This window comes from Phaenicophaeus curvirostris, chromosome 1 (assembly GCF_032191515.1).
Source record: "Phaenicophaeus curvirostris isolate KB17595 chromosome 1, BPBGC_Pcur_1.0, whole genome shotgun sequence".
Taxonomy (NCBI): Eukaryota; Metazoa; Chordata; class Aves; order Cuculiformes; family Cuculidae; genus Phaenicophaeus; species Phaenicophaeus curvirostris.
Genome location: NC_091392.1, coordinates 16382263 through 16404760, shown reverse-complemented (window position 1 = coordinate 16404760; position 22498 = coordinate 16382263). Strand labels below are relative to the sequence as shown.

The 22498-nt window shown below is 41.8% G+C and overlaps 1 protein-coding gene across 1 annotated transcript in view; it reads left to right on the top strand.

Moving 5' to 3' along the window:
* Nucleotides 1–22498, top strand: part of CELSR1 (cadherin EGF LAG seven-pass G-type receptor 1) — a 180227-nt gene that overhangs the window by 64573 nt on the left and 93156 nt on the right. The window contains exon 2 of the mRNA XM_069849837.1: nucleotides 9758–10396. Within this exon, the coding sequence (XP_069705938.1) occupies nucleotides 9758–10396 (639 nt within the window). The remainder of the gene's footprint in view (nucleotides 1–9757; nucleotides 10397–22498) is intronic.

Below are 22498 nucleotides of genomic sequence, written 5' to 3'. Positions count from 1 at the left end.
GGTGTACCAATAACTCTTTCAAGTGATACATCACTTGGCTGTAAACAGAAATGATGTCAGAAGACTGTGACCATTGTATTTTTCATTGTTTCCTCCTTTGTTTTCCAGTCAAGATAGCAAACTTGAACTCTATCCAGTGGAAAGCGTCCCCATGATCTCACTGTGGGTCACTGCAAGGAGCAGAACGTATCTCTACGAAAAAGGAACATGGAAATATGGAGGCATTTAGAAAAATAAACCTGATGGATTTTGTTTCGCTGATGCTGTTTTGAAAGGATCCCTTTGAGATTACTAATACATAGTATGGGTGCAAACACTAAGGCAGAAAAGCTATTTCCTTATCGCTACTCCCAGTTTTGAAACTTCCAGGCCCCCACCCCAACTCTTCCCATCTCCGTTGCCATCTCTGAAATAGTTTTTATCCAGTTCTGCTTTGAAACTGCAGAGAGAGATTCAAGTGGAGCCCTGGCTTGCCCAGGGAAGTTCTTGCTTTAATCAGAGGGTAAAAACGTTTGCAGGGGTTGTGTGGCTAGGAGGAGAATGGAGGCTTTTGTAGGGACCCACCAGTTGCTCCCCTGGCAGCGTGGCCGGGCACCCTGAGTGGGGTCTCTCTTTCAAAGTTGGATTAGTGACTTAAATGTGTGTCTAAGAGTAAACATGCTGCTGTTATCTTACTCTGTACAAAATACATTGTTTACTTAAAGACCGTGTCCTGACTGGAGATTAACGCTAGGGCATCCCATGGCTGCAGTTTACTTTGTCTGGTGCTTTCATGGAGCTTTAAGAAACCTGTTTCAAGTCATATATAAAACTGATTTCAGCTGGGAAGGTAGAGGTGCCCATGAATAGCTGTTTGGCTGTGGGGTAAGTGGGTGGCTGGGCTGCTGGTGCCTGGGCTTGTGTTCCCTGACGCTTGCCAGCATCTGCCCCTGCCCAGCAGTGCCCTGTCCCTGCCGCTGTGACCACCCTTGTGGTGCTCTGCAAGGTGTGGCTGTGAGCAGTGTGAGACTGCTTGTCTTTAAGCCATGGACATTTAGCTATGCATTTAATTAGAATGAAAATGTAAATGATATTAAAACCCTCTCCCTTTGAAGTTCAGAGAGGCTTAAAAATTATCGTGGTAATTATGCAATAGGTTTGATTATATATGAAATGAGATCAAGCTTTATGGGAGGTGGCAGAGCCCCCAGGAAGTCAGTCTGTGAATCTATCTGGTGCAGGAATCTGAAGTGGAGTTTTTCATCTGAACTCGTCTGATGAGTGCTGTAAGACACACAGTCTCTGTAGACTTTAACATGAAATGGAAAGCTGGCTCTTCAACTGGAGCTTAAAAGCTGTGTTGCAGCTGGTGTACCAGCTGGAGCAAGAGCAGAGTGAGCTCCTGCGCTGTGCACCCTTCCAAGGGCCTCTGTACCTGGGAGCCAGTGATGCCAGGCAAGGGGTCTGCCTGAGCACTGACACTGGGGCAGGCACAGTCCTAGTGCCGAGGAGTCTTGCCAGTCCTTGCTAACAAAGAAAACCAGCTGAGGTACACGGATATGTGCAGAGCCCAGGAAGGAAAATGAGTTTGCATGGAAATCTCATCAGTAAAATGGTCTGGTTATTAGCATGCTCATGCTATCTTCTCACGTATGGTACTTCCTTCTAAGTATCCTTTGTCCCTGTGCTTTCTGCTCTGGACTGGGTCTTGTTTCCACCTGCCTGCCTTGTCACTGCTGCTTCCCTGCCAGCTTCCCCTGCCTGCATCTCTTCCCCCGCAGCAGTTATACCCTGTGTGCACCAGGTACCTGAAGAGCAAGAAGCGATGCTGCAGGGTCATGTTGGGGAAGTTAGAATTCAAGAGTGCTTTTTCCTGCCAGCAGATCTAACTTGCTTTACATCCCACCCTCCGTAAATATTCCCCCAGACTAGTGTCATCAAGCCAATTAGCATTTCAGAATTCTCAGCTTGCAGGTACTGGTTTCAGAAAAGCTAATGGCAGTCTTGTACAATGTTGAGCAATACAGTTGGCATCAATTTGTTCTTAATCCTCTGTTCAAGCTATAAACCAAAATGGGCTTTTTTTTCTTTTCGGTTTTGTGTACAGAGCAAATAATTCTGAACAGCACAGGCTATGTTAAAGATAATGATGCCAAAATTAGTCTTGTCTTTTTTCTCTCATACACGTCCGGAATTTGCAATTGCTTTATGTACAGTTTCTCCTCCCACAGCTCGGGTTTATTTTAGCTATCTGATTTAGCTGGTACTGCTGTGGCTGCTGCCAAAGGGACCATGGAGTGAGAGTCGCCATGAGTCGCAAGCCCACCTTCTCTGGCTGTCCCAGATATCCATCTCTGTCAGGGGGAAGAGATTACTCATCTTGAAAAATGAAATACATGAAAGTTTGATTAAAGATTGTCTACAGCCTGTGAGCATTAGAGGTGGCTTTGTCTGGAAGAGTTTGAACAGACTTGTCAGGGTCCTTTGCTTGCACCGACCGCAACATGATTTCACAAGTTTCCGATGTGGCTTATGCTGCCATGGGGCAGGGCGCAAGCTGGCGTGGCCACAGCCCTGGTACGTACCCCGGGGCAGATCCCTAGGGTGCTGTGAGCTGCTGTGGTGGCAGTGGGATGGTGTTGGAGGCAGTGGTTAACACAGATTTAGGGAGAGCTGGTCGCTGGTGCAGTCATACATAAGCACACACTCCGTGCCAGTGTGGACCGTTACCTGTCCTCTGCCAGCCTTCCAGCCTTGGACTATTTAACCCTAAATACCTTCTTTTTCCCATAAAGACATGTGCTCCCCTCCCTTGTGGCTGGGTCAGTACTGAACCCACATTGCTGGTGCACTTGCAGACACCACAGAGCTCAGCTGCTTTCTATTTTACCTCACCCTGTGATCTAAAATTCCCCCACACCGCCAGGTAACACATCTTTCTGTTCTTCCTTTCTGTGACCCTTCTAAACCCTCTTTTTTTACAAAGTAGGCTGGGCAACACTGGCTAGTGTTTTCAAAGCTGAGCATCTGTAGTAGGGAGCCTGCAGCTGCTCATCCTTCCTGGAGATTTAGAAATGTTGAGCTATGGATTCAGACACCTGATTTTGGGAAACCTGACAACCTGTACAACTTGTACTATGCAGTCCATGTTGCATGTTTTGACTGTCCACATGCTTGTGCTGCTCATCCCTCATCTTTTGCTTTCTGCTCTCACTGTCCTGATTTTCAACCCTCAGCCTTTTCCTGGCCAGACTGTTGCTCTTGTTTGGGGCTGCCGGGTCAGGGGTGAAACTCTGCATGAGTGCGCTGGCAAGGACTCAGGGAATTAGGCTCTAAGCCCAGTTTTGGCCAGGAGCAAAGCCCACTGAAGTCAATGGGACTCTTGGTGTTGACACAAAGGGCTTTGGAGCAGACCTGGGCTGTGACGTTCTTCACAGCAGTGGTTCCAATATGAATCTTTGACACTGCGTGAGTAGTAGATAATTTTTTTTATATATCCTTCCCAAAGCCCACAACTTGTGTTGGCAGTCGCTGCTCCTAAATGCATAGCACTGAGACTGGCAGCCTGAAACAAAGGTAGAAGAGGAATAACATAAGCTTCATGTGGCCAAGGGGAATTGTTTTCATGTCATTTCATCCAGTTTGTAGAAGGAGTTGTTCAGCAGCAGCGTTCCCAGTCCTAGGGAAAGGGAGGCTTTGACAGAATCCGTTAGTGCCTGTCTAAAAATCAAGTATGTTATACACCATATATTATGGTTTTCCAAAGGGGAGGGATGGAATGTATTTCTTATGGATGTTACTTTTCTGTTGTTGCATCATTTAATATGACTTTTCTCTAGCAAAAGAGAAATTTGTATTTTCTTCTGTCTTTACTACGAAACAGGGACTACTTAGGCATGTGGAGGAGACATTTACCACTGCTTATCACCCTTGTCTTTCAGAGACCTAAGGCCAACACCAGCCCCTGCATCCTTTGCAAGATGCCCTGGAGGCACTCAGTTTCTGTCCTGAAACACAGAATCACAGAATAACCAGGTTGGAAGAGACCCATTGGATCATTGAGTCCAACCATTCCTATCAAACACTAAACCATGCCCCTTAGCACCTCGTCCACCCATGCCTTAAACACCTCCAGGGAAGGTGACTCAACCACCTCCCTGGGCAGCCTGTTCCAGTGCCCAATGACCCTTTCTGTGAAGAATGTTTTCCTAATGTCCAGCCTAAATCTCCCCTGGCGGAGCTTGAGGCCATTCCCTCTTGTCCTGTCCCCTGTCACTTGGGAGAAGAGGCCAGCACCCTCCTCTCTACAACCTCCTTTCAGGTAGTTGTAGAGAGCAATGAGGTCTCCCCTCAGCCTCCTCTTCTCCAGGCTAAACAACCCCAGCTCTCTCAGCCGCTCCTCGTAAGACCTGCTCTCCATCCCCCTCACCAGCTTGGTTGCTCTTCTCTGGACACGTCTCCAGGGTGGCGGGTCACTCACGCTGTGGTAGGGTGTCTGTAAATTCACAGTTACACCTATTTTCATCTTCCTTTTTCGTAATGTTTTCTGCTGTTTTGGTAAAGCATCTTGCTTGGGTTCCCACACACCATTTTCTGTGCAGTTTACTTTCTTTCAGGATATATTCTTTGCTCTGTAAGCTCCTGAACTTTCCCATAATCTAGAAAGGAGTTTGTCTTAGGTATGCTTGTAGACTTCTACTTATATAAGTGAAGCTCTGTAGTGCCTACAGCAGTGGTTTGGAAGGGACAGAATTAATACTCTGATATTTTGTGCATTTTAAATCTGTTTGCATGGTGGTGGAAGCACACATGGAGGGAGGGGACATTGCACTGCAAGACTTGCAGACTTTCTAAGGCAAACTAAAGCTTAGCCCACAACTATACATCTTACTTTTATGGACATTGCTAATTTTTTACTGCTGTTTGCTCAGTGGGAAGTATGATTTGGGTTCCAGCTTTGCTCTGGCAGTCAAGTATTGCCTGTGGTGTCCATTGCTACAGGCTGTTGTATTTACATGTTACTGCCGTCCAAGTGCTGGAGAGGATGCTAAAAGCATGGCATCTTCATCATTAGTTCAAGACTTAGTACTAAACTAGGTGTATATTAAATCCCATATGTAAACACATGGCTGGAAGCAACAGGGGATGGAGGTTCAGTAATTAAAAGGCATGTTACTAAGTGATGGCTGCTACCCATGGGCATGCCTGCTTCTTATTAGCTGGGAAGAGCAAGCTGTGGAGTGTCCTTATTCTACATTTTGCTAGCCAATGAGTTTGTGTGGGTGTGGTGAACTCTGACATCTGCTATTTCCAGAGGCATTATGAAGTGGAATTAGAATAGATGTGTGTTGGGCTATCCATGAAAGAAAGTGCTGATGTTAAGGTATTATATAAAATATTCAGCTTTGATATGCACCACTAAGATCGTCATATAATAACCAAAAAAGTGTTAATTATTTTATTTCTGCCAACTTAAAGAACAAACAAAAAGATCCTTTCTGGCCAGGTACTGCCATTGCCAAATACACATTTCATTTAAACTTTGCTGTGTTTACATTTCTAGATAATAAAACTATTTGGTTTATGGACTGCCAGAAAATAGAAAGGTGAGATTAAAGTCCAGATTTGACTGGATTTGTTGTAAAGTAAAGGTAATCATGAAACAATAACTATTTAATAAATTCTTAGTTATTAGTGCACTTTAGAGGGGCTTGAGCTTTTGTCAGCTGTACTTACTCCTCTTCTCTTTGTCAGGGCATGTAATTTCTATTAAATCTTTTCATTAGGTTGATGGAGGATGAAGATGAGTACTTCTGTTTTTGAGGAGCCTGTTCAGTGCTGATGATGGTGCAAAAGACAACAGTCTGCTTTGATTTCTATCTTCTGGAGTTCTCCTTTGTAGCAAGCGTACATAAAATAATATTGCTAGGATATAAATTAAGTGTGCGAGGACTATGCTTTTAATACATACTCTTTGTCCTGTGTGCCTTCCCAGTTGTCCAGAATCCTCTTTGTCCATTCACTGATGCGTTAGTCATTAAGAGTCTTTTTTTTAAAAAAAAATCCTTCCACCTTGTTGTTGATTAAACTTGGCTGCAACAGCTTTTGAAAGAACCTTTTTTGATTTATCTAGGGTATTTATGTTGCCTTCATTACTGCACTATCTCAGCATTTCAACGTCTACACCCACTACTCCACAATATACATGTAAGTGCCATTATTCCCACTTTACAGAAAAGAAACCTGAGGAGAGAGTGACAAAAGCTGTTGGTACAGGGGTTTTAGGAGCCAGCCCCGCAACAGGACAGATCAATTCCTGTCTTCCTCCTCAGTCAGTCTTGTGTTTCCCTGCTTTCAAGCTATCCAGGTGGCAGTGGCTTGGGCTGTTAATGTCCAGGCTGTCTGCTCAAGCCATTCTTAGCAGTGTGCCTATGCATCCCATCTGCCAGTGTGACTCATGTTTTTAGAGCTCCTTTAGGAGACTCCTGCATCCATCACTTTGCCAAGGCCAATCAGGTGATGACTGTGAGAACTGGTGATAGCTAAGCCTTGCATATGTGTATGTATTCATCTGTGCGAAGGTCTGCTGCAAAGAGTAAAGTGTAGCCAGGGTTTCTCCTGTGTAGAATCACTTGAAGGGTGTTTCACACCCTATACTGAAGCCACCTTGCATCTGCCAAAACACAAACAGGGGCTTTTTATAGCTGTGTCATAAGACCTTTGAAAAAACAGATTGTTAGAGCAGAATAACAGATTGGTTGTGCATCTCTAGTAGATAGCTGCATATAATAGGCATGTCAGACAGTGAGAGGACATAAAGTATTACTGCTCCAGAAAATACTTCTTCCTAATATTATTTTCCTCTTATTTCTGGCAGTAAACATTTGAACGGTCTAGAGAATATTTCACCTGTGATTCACAAACACATATATAACATCTTGTATTCAGGGGTTAATTCAATTCCAAATAAAGATGAGGACAAAATTTCCACTTTCTTTATTCCACTTGTTCCAGACCCTCAAAGTAAATGTTGTCTGTTGAAAGCAGAATAGATACTAATTTGGGCCCATAAAACCACAGATTGTTTCCACTTTCCATGAATTTCTGAATGAATAGATGATTGGATCCCATGATGCTTCTCTCAGACTCGCTGGTGATATGAAAGAGGCGCTTGTCCAGCAGGCTGTATAGCCATGCCGCTCTTTTGTTGCCTATACTACACATGCCCAGCTCCTTTTTACTCTCTCTCTCTCTTTTTTTTTTTTTTTTCTAGTGCTCTGAAACAAGGCTGCACAAAGCTGGACTGGCTTTTAAAACTCAACTTCAGTTTGCATCTATATGGCCGTGCCCAGTTTTCTTTTGTGCTGCCTGCGGAACAAGGAGGCTGTGTGGTATCTGACACTGGGCTTTTTCCAGTGATTTATTAACTGTGTCAGAATAGCTGTTGTGAATGCTGGGAAGCTCTTGCATATTGTGACAGTTGATATTGATTATGACAGTTTGTAGACTCTAGTGCGTTGTCAGACAGTGGATTGTATTTTGTCTTTACTATACATACTATGGGCTATAGATCATAGTGTTTTCTTAAGAAAAGGACCCATTGTCCAGCATTTTCGCTGGTATGAGGGAACTTCTGTGGTGTATTGTGCAATAAATAGCAAAATAGTTCAGGCATCCTATGGAACAGACAGGAAAATGTCACTTGCTTTAGGGGGAAAAAAAAAAGTGAATAGTTTGTGCCGCTTCTGGCCTTCCAGGGGAACGAACCATGCGGTTGACAGAAGTGGGTAAACAGTCTGAGGGTGTCAGTTATGAACATATGGTTGGCCAGAAATCCACAGACTGCACAGGAGGAGAAGGTTGCAATGAGGATATTGGCTACCAGTCATTTTTAAAGGTTGATTTGAGTCTTGATGGAGGTCAAAACTACGCGTTTCTAGACTGAATCTGAGGAAAAGGAGATAAAGATTTCTTTAAACTTGGAAGAAAGTGAAAGTCGGCACATGAGCTGCTGTGAGGGGCTCATCAAACAGACCACCCCCATTATGACCTCTTTTGACTATTTGGTTTTAGCTAGGCAGTAGGAAAGTAGCACACAGGAGAAAAGATTTTTCTGTTTGCTTAGAAGCTTTTTCATTGTGGAAGAGTCAACAGCTGAGCTTTTACAGACAACCTGATCAGGAGAAGGGAATCAAAAGCCATTGGGTAAATTATGTCGTAATTTACTACACTCCTACTGTATTATTGGGGGGAAACTCTTCCAACAATATATTTTTCTTTAAAACAAATAGGCACTCGAGGTGTAGTGGTAAGAGTGAATAGGAAAGGAGCTATTCTGATTTTCTGTCCTTGAAAGACCTTTTATAAGTGACCATAGTGGGTCATAAACCTACACTTTGAGATAATAAGCCTTACGAAAATAACCTTTAGCAGTCCATGCTATTAGAATTTTGATCTCGTGCTGGGTTTATATTGATTTGAATGCAATTTCTGCTGCGATTTTACATTGATGTGATTCAAAATCCATTTCTGCATGTACCTTATGGTTTAATTGAAATAAATGGTATAGTGGGTCACTTGTGAAATGGTTATTTATGGATATTTTAGGCTAAGACTATGGCACTGAGCTAGGACCTAGAGGAACAGGATTGTGTTCTTCATCCCTCTGTGGGCCTGATATTGGCCATTCAAACTAGTTCATCTCACTCATGAACTCACCTGCATTTCTGTTTGATTATTTACACTGTGAGATCTTTGAGAAGGAACGGTTCCTGTCAGAAGCCAGTCTTGATTTCTCCTGGGATTTCTAGATGCTGCTGTAATACTAACAGTACTTTCTGTAATGTGACCTGTATTTTCCTAATGAGTCCTTAATGTTAGCAAGGAGACAGAATTAAAGTAAGTGGTTTGGTTTCAGTGATGACGCAACTTCCCATTCCATGCTTACAATGAATTTGAGTTCATTACAGCACTCATTGTGTCATAATTATGTTTCATAATCATAGAATGCTCTAGAGTTTGTACATTCACAGCCCTTTTGTAACCCTCAGGGTGTACTGAGATTTTACAGTGGCATCCCATAGTCTAGACGCAAGTGCTCTATTTTTATGTTTAGGGGTTTTACTGCAGAACATCAACAGCAATGTCAGAAATGCTTTAAAAAAAAACATAAATGCTTCTTTTCGTTACCAACATACTTGATTTGATTTTTTTTCTGATTTTATTAAAAGTTTTTTTAAGAAATTAGATATAAGAATGAACAAGCTCATGTGTTCAAATGTAAAGTCTTGTTTCCGTAGGTGACCTTTGTCTAAAGCTCTGGCAACAAGTCCCTGTGCATAGTTCTGGCTTCATAAGCCTGGGACCATGCCTGGAGAAGATAATTTTAGTGTTGTTCTGTGAAAAGTGACAGCTTCCCAGCACCAGCTGTAGACTAGGAGTGACTTGTATGAAGATCCATTCAGTTGTTATCAGGAGAGGCTCCTTCCCCTTGGCCATCTCAGGGCTGTCTGTTAGCCCCTTGCCTGTGATGTTCTCCAGATGTTCTGGGCTCTTCAAGATGTCTCTGGTCCTTTGAGTTGCAGTCCTTAAAAGAATTTGTTTTCTTTTCCTGAGTAAAGGCAGCCACCGTGGAAGGTGGATACATCTCTTCTACCTTCCCAATGCCCTGAAATGCCACACAGGTCCATTTCATTTCCAGGAGGCTGCAGAAGCCACCTTATCTGTAGGTTGAAGACAGCTTTCTGACGTTGCTGTTATCTTTCTCTCTTCCCTTCAGATGGTGTCCACAGCGTTACAGCAGTCTGCACCCTGCGTGTCACCATCATCACAGATGACATGCTCACCAACAGTATCACAGTGCGACTGGAGAACATGTCCCAGGAGAGGTTCCTTTCTCCCCTCCTGTCTCTGTTTGTGGAGGGGGTGGCAACAGTGCTCTCCACTGCCAAGGATGGCATCTTTGTTTTCAACATCCAAAATGACACTGACGTCAGTTCCAATATCCTGAACGTGACCTTCTCGGCTTTGCTCCCTGGTGGCATTCGAAACAAATTCTTCCCCTCTGAGGACCTGCAGGAACAGATCTACCTCAACAGGACCCTTCTGACCATGATTTCCACACAGAGAGTGCTTCCCTTCGATGACAACATCTGCTTACGTGAGCCCTGTGAGAACTACATGAAGTGTGTCTCCGTCCTGAAGTTCGACAGTTCAGCCCCGTTCATCAGCTCCAACACCGTCCTGTTCCGTCCTATCCACCCCATCAATGGGCTGCGGTGCCGATGCCCTCCGGGCTTCACGGGCGACTACTGCGAGACGGAGATTGACCTCTGCTACTCCAACCCTTGCGGGAACAACGGGCTGTGTCGGAGCCGAGAAGGGGGCTACACTTGTGAATGCTATGAGGACTACACTGGTATGTGTTTATCTTATCTTTGGCCCATGATTTATATGTTAGACCATCAGCCAGGGCAGCTCTGTGTCAAGCTGAAATTACTGGCATTCTTAGTCAAAGGGAGAAAAACTCCTGGCTCTGCTTTCTGGTCAGGAGAAGGCTTGTGAGTGTCACACGTCACTTACCCTAAGTCCCATAACTCTGTACATTCATGGTGGTAGGAACCATGACTTGCTCCATGTCACTCAGGGGGGCCAACAGCCGCTGAAGTGGTTTGCATTTTGTGAATTTCTGCTCAAAATGCTTTGTGCAAAGGTATTTCTTGTGTCTGGAGGGAAAAAACATATTGCTGGTTCATGTTTTTGCAGGTTAACACCTTCCTGACCCTTTATCAGTCCCCTTGTACCATGGGGTAGTGGGGGTGCACAACGTTGCCAGGATGTCGTCAGCAAGTGCAAAGCATGAGGAGCGTTCATGGTCCCAAGAAACTCCAATAATATACATTTGTGGGAAATATTGCAAGTCAGCTCCGGTTTGTAGAAGTCCAGATAAAGTCCAGAAGAGCATAGCTGTTTCCAGCAGGCTGCTGAGGAACATACTTTGTCTCATCATGGACTTGACAGCTAGAAAAGATCAAAGTGCTGCTTCTGATATACTCCTGAGAGGTTATGGAAGAATATTAGCTGAATATTTTCTGGCACTTTGGTAAAGTCAGTGAGATTATTTATCTATTTGAGACTGCATGTGCAGTTAAGCGTGCTGCAATGATATGCTGCCAGCTGTAACCTGTGCTGACAGCTCAGCAGTGTCTTTTGTGCCCCCACAAACAAGGGCTGACACAGAGAGGGCTGTTCTCGATGCTGCTTCTCACTTCTGAAATTGCAAAAAATCGAAAACATCAATTATTTAAGTTTCCATGGAAAAAAAAATATCTAGATAATGTGCATGTTTATTGGGCTGGATCCAGCCCTCTAGGTAGAAGGGGTTTCCTTCACATTCTGTGGCTTTTGGCTCAGGGCTCTATTAAAAATGTGAGTGTGGAAGGAGCCAGGAGTCAGTGAGCAGGGACATGGCAGAGCAAGGGGGCCAGGAGATGCTCCCCAATATCAGAGCAGGGCTTAGGACAGCAGGGCCTTCCTAAAGAGATGCAGACAAAGTTTTTGTCTGACTAGTGAAACCCTAAACAGAGCTGTGAGATGGTTGGGATATTTGGTCTTTGTTGAGGAGTTATTTCCTGCCAGACTTCTCATAAATGACTTCCACAATGAAATACGTTATAAAGTCCATTATCCATTACATACTGCTAATGCAAAATACGTGCAGCTTTGAGCATCACCAAATAGATTTTATGACCAGTTAGTTTCATTGAACATGTACTGTAAATAGGAATAGTTCAAAGTAGGAAGTTGTGTTAAACAAAGATATGCATATAAGTAGAGTTATTTCATCTATGTTTTGGAATGACATGCATTCCTACATCACATCACAAGGGTCTCTTGCTAGAAATCTTCAGGGGAAAAAGCTACATGTACTTTAAAAATGAAAGAGAATAATTTTATATTAATAATTGATGAACATATTTAATAATTAAAGCTGTAGTCAGGACAGACATGGTACATATTTAGAGGAGAGGCACCATTATTCATACACAGAGAAAGATTTGATCTGTGACTGTATTTTCAGTCCATAGTTGCTCAGTTAAAATTGAACTGTCCCACTGGTAGGATATTGAAATGAAGTTAAAGAATGAGCACCGCTTATAGCCATGCCATCTTTAGGTTCCAGAGTTGACTACACTTGAGTGAAACACTTTATTATTTAGAAAGATATTTTGGGCCATGATCACTGTCATGTTCGCCAGGGGAAAACACACCCAGATGTGATCAAGAGGCCTCTGGAATCCCTTATCCTGTAGATTGATAGAAATATTATTGAATATTTCTGGTTTATTACTGAGGGAGTGCAGTGGAAATTTAGTATCTACTCTATGGTTGGTTTATGTTACATTAGTACCTTTATGCTACATGTTGCCTGACAATGTTTTTTCCATCAAACCTGACACACTTACCCACATCTGGTGGTTACTAGTTGTTTGATTTTCATCCCCTTTACAGGATGAGGTGGAAAATACGATCAAGAAGTAACCTATTACTGGAAATATTTTATCAAGGTGCATTACTGAACCTTGTCCCCATCTCCTTTAAGAAATATTATTTTAACTACCATTTTTGACCTTTCTTTAAATACATTCATATCTATTTGCAAGTTCAGTTTATATCTGTTAATCATAATACTGTGTTTTCAGCTTGTATATAAAGATTGTTTGTTTACAGCGATCTAGATTTTATATCTATTTAATATTTTAACAGTGTAGGTTGGTTTCAATAGCAGCAGTGCATATTGGTTCACGGAATGCAGCGATCGTAAATCAGAATGAGCAGACAATTGCTAAAGCTGAAAGCTGGGAGATTCTGGTACTACTAAATTATTACCACAGAATTAACTCAGTGTAGTAACATACCAGTATGAGGTCCTTAGGAATCTTGAAATTAATTGTAAAAGATGAAATATGAATGGTAGTGGTCCGTGAAATGCAGCCTGCTCTGGGAGCTCTTGTGTTTCCATTTCCCAGTTAAGAGTCTACATAGCAAAATAATTACAAGAAAATACTAAGATCTGTCATCTCTCCGGGGAACTACACTGCGACTCGATGAGAAATCACTACACAATCATAACCCTGTACTGAATCTATCCAACTGGTTACCTGTTAAAGATAGAGTGTTTGTTTCCTGTAGAAGATAATTATGTCCTGTCTTAATCGGATGGAATTTCCCCCCATTTTTCTACCCCACTTTGAAGCCCTCTATTTGTTTTGATGTAATTGTTAGTCATTTATACACGATGAAAGTTTCTCTGTCTTCAGGAGTCTTCTGTTACGTGTAAAATGAGCTTCTACAAGATATTTCTGAAACCTGATTACTGGCTAGTTTGGGGTCATTTGGAATTAGATTCACTTCCTGTGGTGTAAGGAGGTGAGTGAAGAAGGACATATATACTTTTAGTCATCTTTTTTTCAGGATACCTACCCCTTTAACTTCTTTTCTTTATATACAAGTTAGTGTAGAGAAGTGAACAATGCACACACTAACAGTCATGCCAATAGTGGCAGGGAGCTATATGCATGGCAGTGGGGATAATAGATGTAATTTAAGCTAAGCAAACAAATTTAATGAACTTAAATACTGTGGAAAACCCATGCAATTTTTCCAGCTGTATTTCATATATCTTTGAGTGCTGCAGAAGCAGCTGAGGTGAACTGTAGGTGAATGATTGTTGCAGTGGTTTCTAAATGAGCTAAACTTCCAGCCCCATCTTGGTGCCTTCTATAAGACATACCACTGCAGCTATGCCACCACCTTTTTGGGTGTGAATTCCAACAATTCCTGCCCTGCTGTGAGCGGGTGCTTCCTGCCATCGTTGAGTCCTCCTGCAGCTCTTGCCGCAGTTCGATGCCCATGGTCATTCTGCTCAGCAGCCACTGCGGCTGTTCTCCTCTGTAGTTGTGCTTCCAAAAGTAACATTTAATTTGCACAGAACAAAAGCACTCCAAGGGGAAAAATAAACCCAACCCTTGAAACAAGGAGGAGATTTAGTGTTCCCACAGTTCTCCTTAGCACGGGGCATTCTCTCCTTTGCTACCTAACCCCTGCCAAGGAGCAATTTCTAGGGAAAAAGATCGTCACAGAATTTCCCATATCCTTTGCATCTCTCCTTGGATTTCACTTCAGAGAAGAGAGAAATCTTAAGTGGTTGTAAATCTGCCAGTAATCAAATACAGCAATTAAAGATCTTTTATATGGTACACTTTTTCCCTTCTAATTTATTTTCGTGATACCATATTGAAATGAGAAATCATGACATCTAACAAGACTGCCATGAATTCTTACTTTGTGTCATGAGAAGGTAATTATAGTTGTTTTCACAGCATCATGCCAGAAGTCCCTATTCATATTGTTTAGTAAATTCTCAGCATTTGGCTCTTGCAAATCACATATAGCGGTAAAAGTAAACATGATGATTTGCTTCTGCGTTATCTTTACTTATGTCCATTCTTCAGATAATTTCACTGCTTGGACTGATAGCAGATTCTTATTTTCCGAGTTAGAGGGATTTATTTGGGAGAATTTCAGCTTTCAAGTAAAAAAAATCTGGCAGCCAGGGTAGCCGTAATAAGTGGTTTTATCTTGGGTGAGAGGGTCTGAAACTCCACTCTCCGTTACACTTCTGCAGCTCTGCTGGAGTGGTGGGATCACAGATGTGTAACACTCAAAATCCTGTGCAGCAAACCTTCATTTGATTTCATCATGTTTGTTACTGCATCTTTAGCTCCTTGTTTAGCTGATGAAAGGCCATGGTTTTGTGACAGAAACGCTGAGCAAAGATTATCCTCACAGAGTTGTGGGCCTTTCGAACAGCTGTGGCCAGGTTCATCTTTAATACAAAACACCAGACAAGAAATTTGGTTCCCAAACACTCCCCTAAATGTAGGGGTGTTGCCCATGGTATGGGACAGTTTTGTGGGTCATGTCTCATTTTAAGGCAACACAGGAAAGGTACTGAGATGTTTCGTATCGTTGCTGCTTTAACAATGTCCTGTGGTCCGAGTCTTCAAAGTTACGCTACTGGATTCTGGGTGTATTTAGATAACAAAGATACAAAAACAGGCAAGGTCTAATACTGTAGAAAAATTGTATATTCATTTTCAAGACTTTAAATATAGTTACATTCACTAGGTGTTGGGTGATATGCACCATTTTCGGAATTTAAAGGCTTCATCTTTTCCCGTTTTAAAAAAATCTTAACAGTCTTTTTATGAAGATTTTCTACTGAGTTTGGATGCAGGAAAAGTCGAGGCAGTGTGCTGACTACCAAACTTTTAATAACTTCCGTTGTTTCTCAGTTGCCTCAGAGGAGAATACCTGGTTGCATTTCCTTGCAGTTTCTGTATGGCAATACTGTGAGAAAGCTTATGTAGGGTGGTTACACCCAGGCAAAGGTCTGTATAGTGTTGGAAGCCTAGAAATTTTTCTTATTTTTTGGTAGTGCTACACCATGCCATCGTTTTGATGTTTGTAGTGAAACTAGGTCTTTACAATTCCAGCATAATTTCCCTTTGATTGCCCTGGACCTGTCACAATCCGTAGCTGAGATGAGATTTTCACTCTGGTGGGAAGATAAATAAATGCACGCTTGCAAGATGCTTCCTTACAGTTAGTACTCCTCAGTTTGTCATCTTCACAGATGTCACAACACGGTCTTTTCCATCGTTCTTCAGTTTTCTGTCTTATTGGAATGAAATTTTTGAGAGGACAGCCCTCTTCTGCCTTTATTTGAATAATCACACATGTGCATTGATGTAGACATAGCAAGCCCTGTCCCTGCTGTTGGCAGCAGTCGGGGACAGTTGGGTACCTCTCTTCCCTCCCAGCCTGTGGACCGTTCCATGCCCCTGAGGCTCCGGCTGGTTGTTGAGGACCCTGTAAGCAGTGCAGTGGACAGTCCAGAAGCAGAGCTTAACTTCTCCAAACATTTTTCAGAGCATAACTAGGGAAAAGGATGGACAAGCCAACTTTTTCTCTTTTTATGGTCTTTACCACTCAGTTATGTACTGCGAGACATAGTGTCTCATAAATCTTGCTATTGGTGCTTGAAATTTCCCCGTAGGACTGTTCCATTTGCCCATGCCAAAGAACAATGAACCCCAGATGTTGCCTCATGAGCTGACTTGATATCCAAACATATAAGGAACCCATCCAACCTATTCTTTGCAATTAACCATGGATAATAAGTCTTCTGTTGGCTCTTGGGCAGTGCATGCTGCATTTGAATAGCACAGCAGTCAATTGTGATATTTGCTTTCCTTTCTCTCCTTTTAGCACAATGTCAGTTTTGTATCATGTATACCTGAAAATAAGTATTAGTTTTGGACATTCAGATTAAGAGATATCACCTGGCAAAATTCTCATTTTGGGGTTTATATATATTGTCAGAGAACTATGAATTCAAATTTTTACAAACCGTACCTTTACAAAGCACTTTTCATCCAAGGATTGCTGTGGACTCAGCAAAAATTGCTAATAGCAAAGAAAGCCAGTGAGACACCCCTTTGAACAAGAAGGTGCTGTCCCTCTCACCAAAGGGGTGGGAAGCTTAGGCACAGCATGTTCGTCTCTTCCAGGTCACATAAAAGCAGTTAGTGGCAAAGTCCAGAGCTGCTGAGGCAGCTCTTCTGTGCCATTCCTGGGCTGCCCATGGCTGGAAACCTGAGAGAGATCCCCTTTAAAAAGATGTTTCTTTCCTGACACAGACTCTCAGCAGAAGCCTGTGTGCCCACTGGCCTGCTGTTTTTAACTCAGGGATTTATTGTGCATGTTAAAATGGGTCCTTGCTTGGTTTTGTAGCAATGCTCGCTGTTACCGCATGTAGGGATGGGGCCAGCATGCCACAGCCTTATGGCTGGACCCAAGTGATGATCGGTTGGATTTGAGGCTCTGGCCTAGATAGCACAACTGCGTGACTGCTTGCTCCAGAAGATAACCGAAACAATAAAGACAGAATACAGTTACACTTTTATCACAAAGTCACAGAATAGTTTAAGGTAGAAAAGACCTTTAAGATCATCGAGTCCAACCATAAATGTAATACTGCCAAGTCCATCGCTAAACCATGTCCGTAAGCACATCTACATGTCTTTTAAATACCTCTGTGGATGGTTGTCATTGTTTAGCCCCACCTGGCTAAATGCAGCAGCTAAAACCGTACAGTTAAGCCTGCAAAATCCTTCCCCCCATCCCACAGCCCCCAGGGAAAGGAGAGAGGGAAATGAGAGGAGAAAGACTTATGGGTTGGAAACTAAAGCTACAGCTTTAATGAAATGATAAAGATAATAGTGCAAATAATTAGAAAGTAATAAAATATATACAAATATATAAAATAGTGCCTCCACCCCTTGGTGACTATTCGTCACCACAAATGCTGCAGAACAGACACGAGGGAATAGGTCCACAGCTCGCAGGGAACTGGACTCGGAAACTAGATTCAGGGATCTGGCTTCAGAAACAACCAGACAGATGAGGTCCTCACTGGATATCGGCCATTGCAGAAGAGGAAGAAATCCTCGTGATCTCTCAGTTTTATACAGAGTGTGGTGTATATGGGATGGAATACTCTGTTGGTCAGTTTAAGGTCACCTACCCTATTCGCTCCTCCTCACAGGTGTAGCTCCTTTTCTGTCAGCTTGAGGATGGCCTTGGTTTCGTATAAGCTTTGGCCTTTTTGCATACCAATGCCCTGCATTTTCACTTTAGAGAACAACACTGTCTCAAAAACATGTGGTTAGTTTTCAGAGTACGGATACTTACAGCAGTTGAGTTAGTCACAGAACTGACTCTAGTGTAACTCAGACTACAACAGTGGTGACTCAACCACTTCCCTGGACAGCCTGTTTATATGAAACAGTCAAAAGCTGAAGTCTATAAATTTTTCAAATACTGTTATGTTTCTGTTAACTATATTCCCATCCATGTAACAAAGTTACGGGCGGTGAATGTTGGAAATCTGGAGTTTGTATCAGAGTCACAGGACTCAATGCAGATGTCTACCACTTCCATAAAATGATTTTTTTTTATCTGGAGAATATGTCCTTTAGCTAATCTTCAATTTATGTTTGCATGTCAGAGTGCAAAAATCCTTTTCTGGTTGGATTGCTGTGGTGTATTTGTTGACAGTTTAGTTCTCAAATAGTGTAAATGGCCTGCAGCCTTCATATCAGTCTGCCATGCCTTTTCCTAAACCTAAGCAGAGAGTTTTATCATCATCCTGATGTACATAAACAAACTACTGTTTAAAGCTTGAAAGTTTTCCAAGTCAGGTATGAACCTCCCCTTGCCCCCCGCCTCAAGGTGCTGCATGTGGAATGATCTTTGATTCAGCCGAACTGCTGCAAATGCTGGAGGTCGGATGCCTCTCCTGGTGCTTTGCATCTTACCCTTCTTGCCCGTGGAAATACTTAGACTGATCAAAGTCCTTTGCTGTCATGGGGAAACCTAGCTACAAACTTACCGTGTTTGCTTTAATTGGTTTTAGAATGGCTTGACAAGACTTCTGTTGTTACTGGGCGCTCCCACAGTGGAGGTGTGATGGACACTTTGTAAAAGCAAGCAGCAGATTACGCACCAGCATAATCCTGGTTTCAGAAGCTACCTTAGAAATTCATCTCCAATATACTTTCAAGTTTAGTTCCTCCAAACAGCTCAGGGTCTAGGAAATCCTCCTTAGTGATTACAGCTTATCTTGGTTTGCATCTTCTTGAGAGGGCTGTCTAGCTGGCCTGTTCTGTTTATTTACTTGCTCCCCTCATTTGTCACTTGTAGAGTTTATTATTGATGATTTTGCACCTCCTGTCCCGTTCTTGATAGTTTCAAGTTCCATATAGCTAAAATACAGTGTCCAAACAATTTGGGCAATAACCCATTTGAGGATGGTTCCGTGCTTGGTATTGCATTTTTACACCTACTTGCTTTCAATGCCATTCATGTCTGTTAGGTTACTTTACAATACGGGGAGAAGGTAGGTCCTTAATGGCAGGCTGTATGGTATGAAATCAAAGAGCTTGCAGGCATAAGAGGTCTACTAACACACTGATGTGTGTGATGGCATTGCAGCTGCTGAACAAGTGATGCCCCAGCTTTTCTACAATGTGTTATCAAGCCCTAATAGTCAGTTATGGTTGTAGGATCGTAGGGTGGATTAGGTTGGAAGAAACCTTTGAAGATCATCTAGTCAAATCTTGTTAAACTCCTGATGTGAAAATAACACATTTGATCATGAAGCCAAGCCAAGCTTAAGTTTGTATTCACTGTCAGGCAGCTGTCTTTACATGTGCAAGGCAGATTGCTAACCTGGCCTGGGTACCTGCCTGCCTCTGGCACCTGACCTCTTCTTCCTACCTCTTGACAAGAAAATATTCAAAGAGTATCAGTTTATCAATTAGTGGTGTTCAATGGAGAGAGATACCTGCTGAGCCCCTCAGGTTTTAATTATCTTTCTCCATCAATTTTCAGCAGTCTTTAGACTATTGACTTGTAGTCCTGGTTTATGTTGACAGGATTTCTGTCATTGCGCCTAAATAGAAGTTGCAATTCTCCCAGGCTTTTTGAAAATCTTTGTTAAAATGCACTTGCTTATCTGGTATAACTAAAAAAAAAGTGGAAACTGACACGTAGGAAGACGAAGTGGAGCTGCTTGATATTATAAGTTTGAAGGTGCGTGTAAAACCCCTCCTCACTGACATAGCTAAATTTGCACACACTCTCATAATTGTGAACATATTATGCATTGCAGAACATAGATCTGAGAGAAACTCTGCACACTGAGGTTTATTTTAATGAAAAGATTTTTAAAACAGTTTATTAAACAGCAGTCAACTTCTCTGTGACAGTAGTTTACAATTTTTTTTTAATTAATTTAGCCAAGTTGAGTCCTGTGTAATGTAAGACTTGTTTGGTTTTTTTTCTCACGGTTTTTTTTTTTAATATCAGATACGTTAGCTGGATAACATTTTAAACTGTGCAAACCACACTAATGCATTCTAATGCATCACAACACAGACTTGCTAAGTGTCAAAATATCCTATATAATATACAACCCTTTACGTGGTTTTTTTGCCAGTGCCTGGGTGTGTTAGTTGATTTTTCCTACTGAAAATAAATCAGATAAGGGAAAAAAGAGAAGGGAAAGGAAGAGAAAAAAACCAACAACCTGCCTTTAAGTTATTTGTGAAGAAGATAAAATCATAGTGAGATAGTATTTTTTCCAGTATACCTTATGTTCTGGAAAGCCCCTTGCAGCAAGTTGCATTTTTTCTGTGTTGAAGGATTAAAAAAATAAATTCCAGAAAGTCTGGAATTAAATACTGTAGGTCTTCCAGAGCAAAAAAGAAATATGACTTCCAAGGAACAAAGCTGGAAAGCCCATGAGCTATGAAGAACCCATTGGCCTTCTATATGTATTTATAATTCCCAAGGTAGACATCTTTATTTTCATCAGTAGATAAACAACAGGAAAGTGGCAGGAAGGATCGTTGGATACAGAGATGAAGGTATCAGGATGATGTCCTTTTAGGGAGGAAAAAACTATGAAGTAGTTTCTTGTGTGTCTGCTCTTTGTGTTACATTATTGAAAGCTTCGACAGTTGAGCACCAGACTGAGGCACTTGGCCTTGGTCATCAAGATAATTACAGTTCTGCAGTACAGTTGTGCAGAACATGGTGGGAACCACAACCTCATTGTTGTTGCAAATGCTCTTTTGTTTAGAGCATCATGGTTCAGTGCCTGCATCCCAGCCCCTGCTCCTCCTAGGACAGGTTTTGTCTGCAGCCACACTGTAAAATGCCCTTGAATCTCAGCTTCCTTGAGCAATCATCAGCCCAAATTTTCACTTTCTAAAAATCAAGGTGAAGAAGCTTCACTTCAAACTGAAATTCTCCACGGCTAAGCATATGAGAGCTGTTATACAGTGTTTTCCAATACAGTAGTTAAAACCCGTATTTTAATTAGATAAGGCCACTCAGCTTCAAGTTGTCAGCGTAAGAAAACTTACTATGAAGATGAACATCTTATATTAATCATTAAACATAGTTTAGATGACACAATAAAGTATATCAACAAGGTGGTAATTATTTAAAGTGACTTTAAAATGAAACATTTTTACAAAAAGGCTGAATTTTAATCTACTAAACTCTTGTAATGAGTTAAATACAAGCTATAGGAACTGATTGGATTCATTTTTCTGAGTCTGTCTGAAAATAGAAAAGAAAAAGGTAACTTTTAAATTTCTATTTATTCTGTAGATTTAAAGACACGTTGATTTTGAAGTTTTCTATGCAAGGTATGTGTGACATTACCAGACCTTTTTCAGGAGTTCTTAGGAAGAAGTCAGCTTCCCTAATTAAGTTGTTTTTTGTTTTCAGTTTGTGTTCCTGATGTGTGTATGAAATGTTTTTGAGGCTACCAAAACATAAGATTATGGGATTATCTTTTTAACCCTAATCCTCTTATTTTAACAGAAGAGGGGCATTTTCATTTTTTTTCGAAGTTGGTTTAATGTATAACAGTGAAAATCAGATGAACATCAGGTTGGTGTTGCCAGTTCTATCTACTCTGTCAGGCAAAACCGTTGATCTCCTGCAATTCACAACAAAGACAGTAATACAGTACTTTTAAATATAACTTCCTTTTAGCCTAATACTTTTCATATAAAGGAGAAATATAAAGCTCTGAAATCCTAGCCTCCTAAGGTACAACAGTACATTTTACAACAGTAAATTTTACTTATACATGTTTTTCAGTTGCTTTATTAAGGTTTTATGGCTTCTTTTCAATTATTCTCACAAATTGGCCATTATGCTTCTTTCCACCAAATTAAGGGGGGTGATATATTTTGAGGTTTGCCTATTTCTAAATTCCACCGTTTTTACTGTAGTACTGGATTACACAGAAGGTATGAAAGCAGGATTTTCCTGTGAAAATTTGTAATTCATGGGAAATATAAAAAGCAGGCTCTCATCAGTCTTCCTTTAACAGAGGTGTGCAGAGTTATCTGCTTGTGCAGTTAATGGGGCTTGTGGGGACCAGGGCAGGTGGTTTCTTCTGTGCTTTGTCTCTTGTTCTGAGTCAAAACATCAAGTCTGTAACAGCTACATAGAGAAAATTAAACTGAATTTAGTGGAATAAGGGCTGAATTCTCCTAAAGAAAACAGTGATGTTTGCTATTGACACAAAGGGAGGGAATCTAGGGCCCAGGTGAGCTTTTCCTCCCTCCTTCCAGTTCCAGGTGGTGACACTGTAAGGATCAGATGGATCCAGTCTGTTAATACATGGCTCTGTGGCAGGTGTCACCATAACAACTTCGGGGGTTTTGACAATGGGATGGCCTACATGGCACCAGGTTTACACGTGTCAGTTGGGAGCCACCTTTCTCGGAGATAGAGGAGGGTCTTCGCTCAGGAGCTTGCAGGGCTCATTGATAGGGCTTCAAACCAGGTGTGAAGTGGCAGGGGTGTT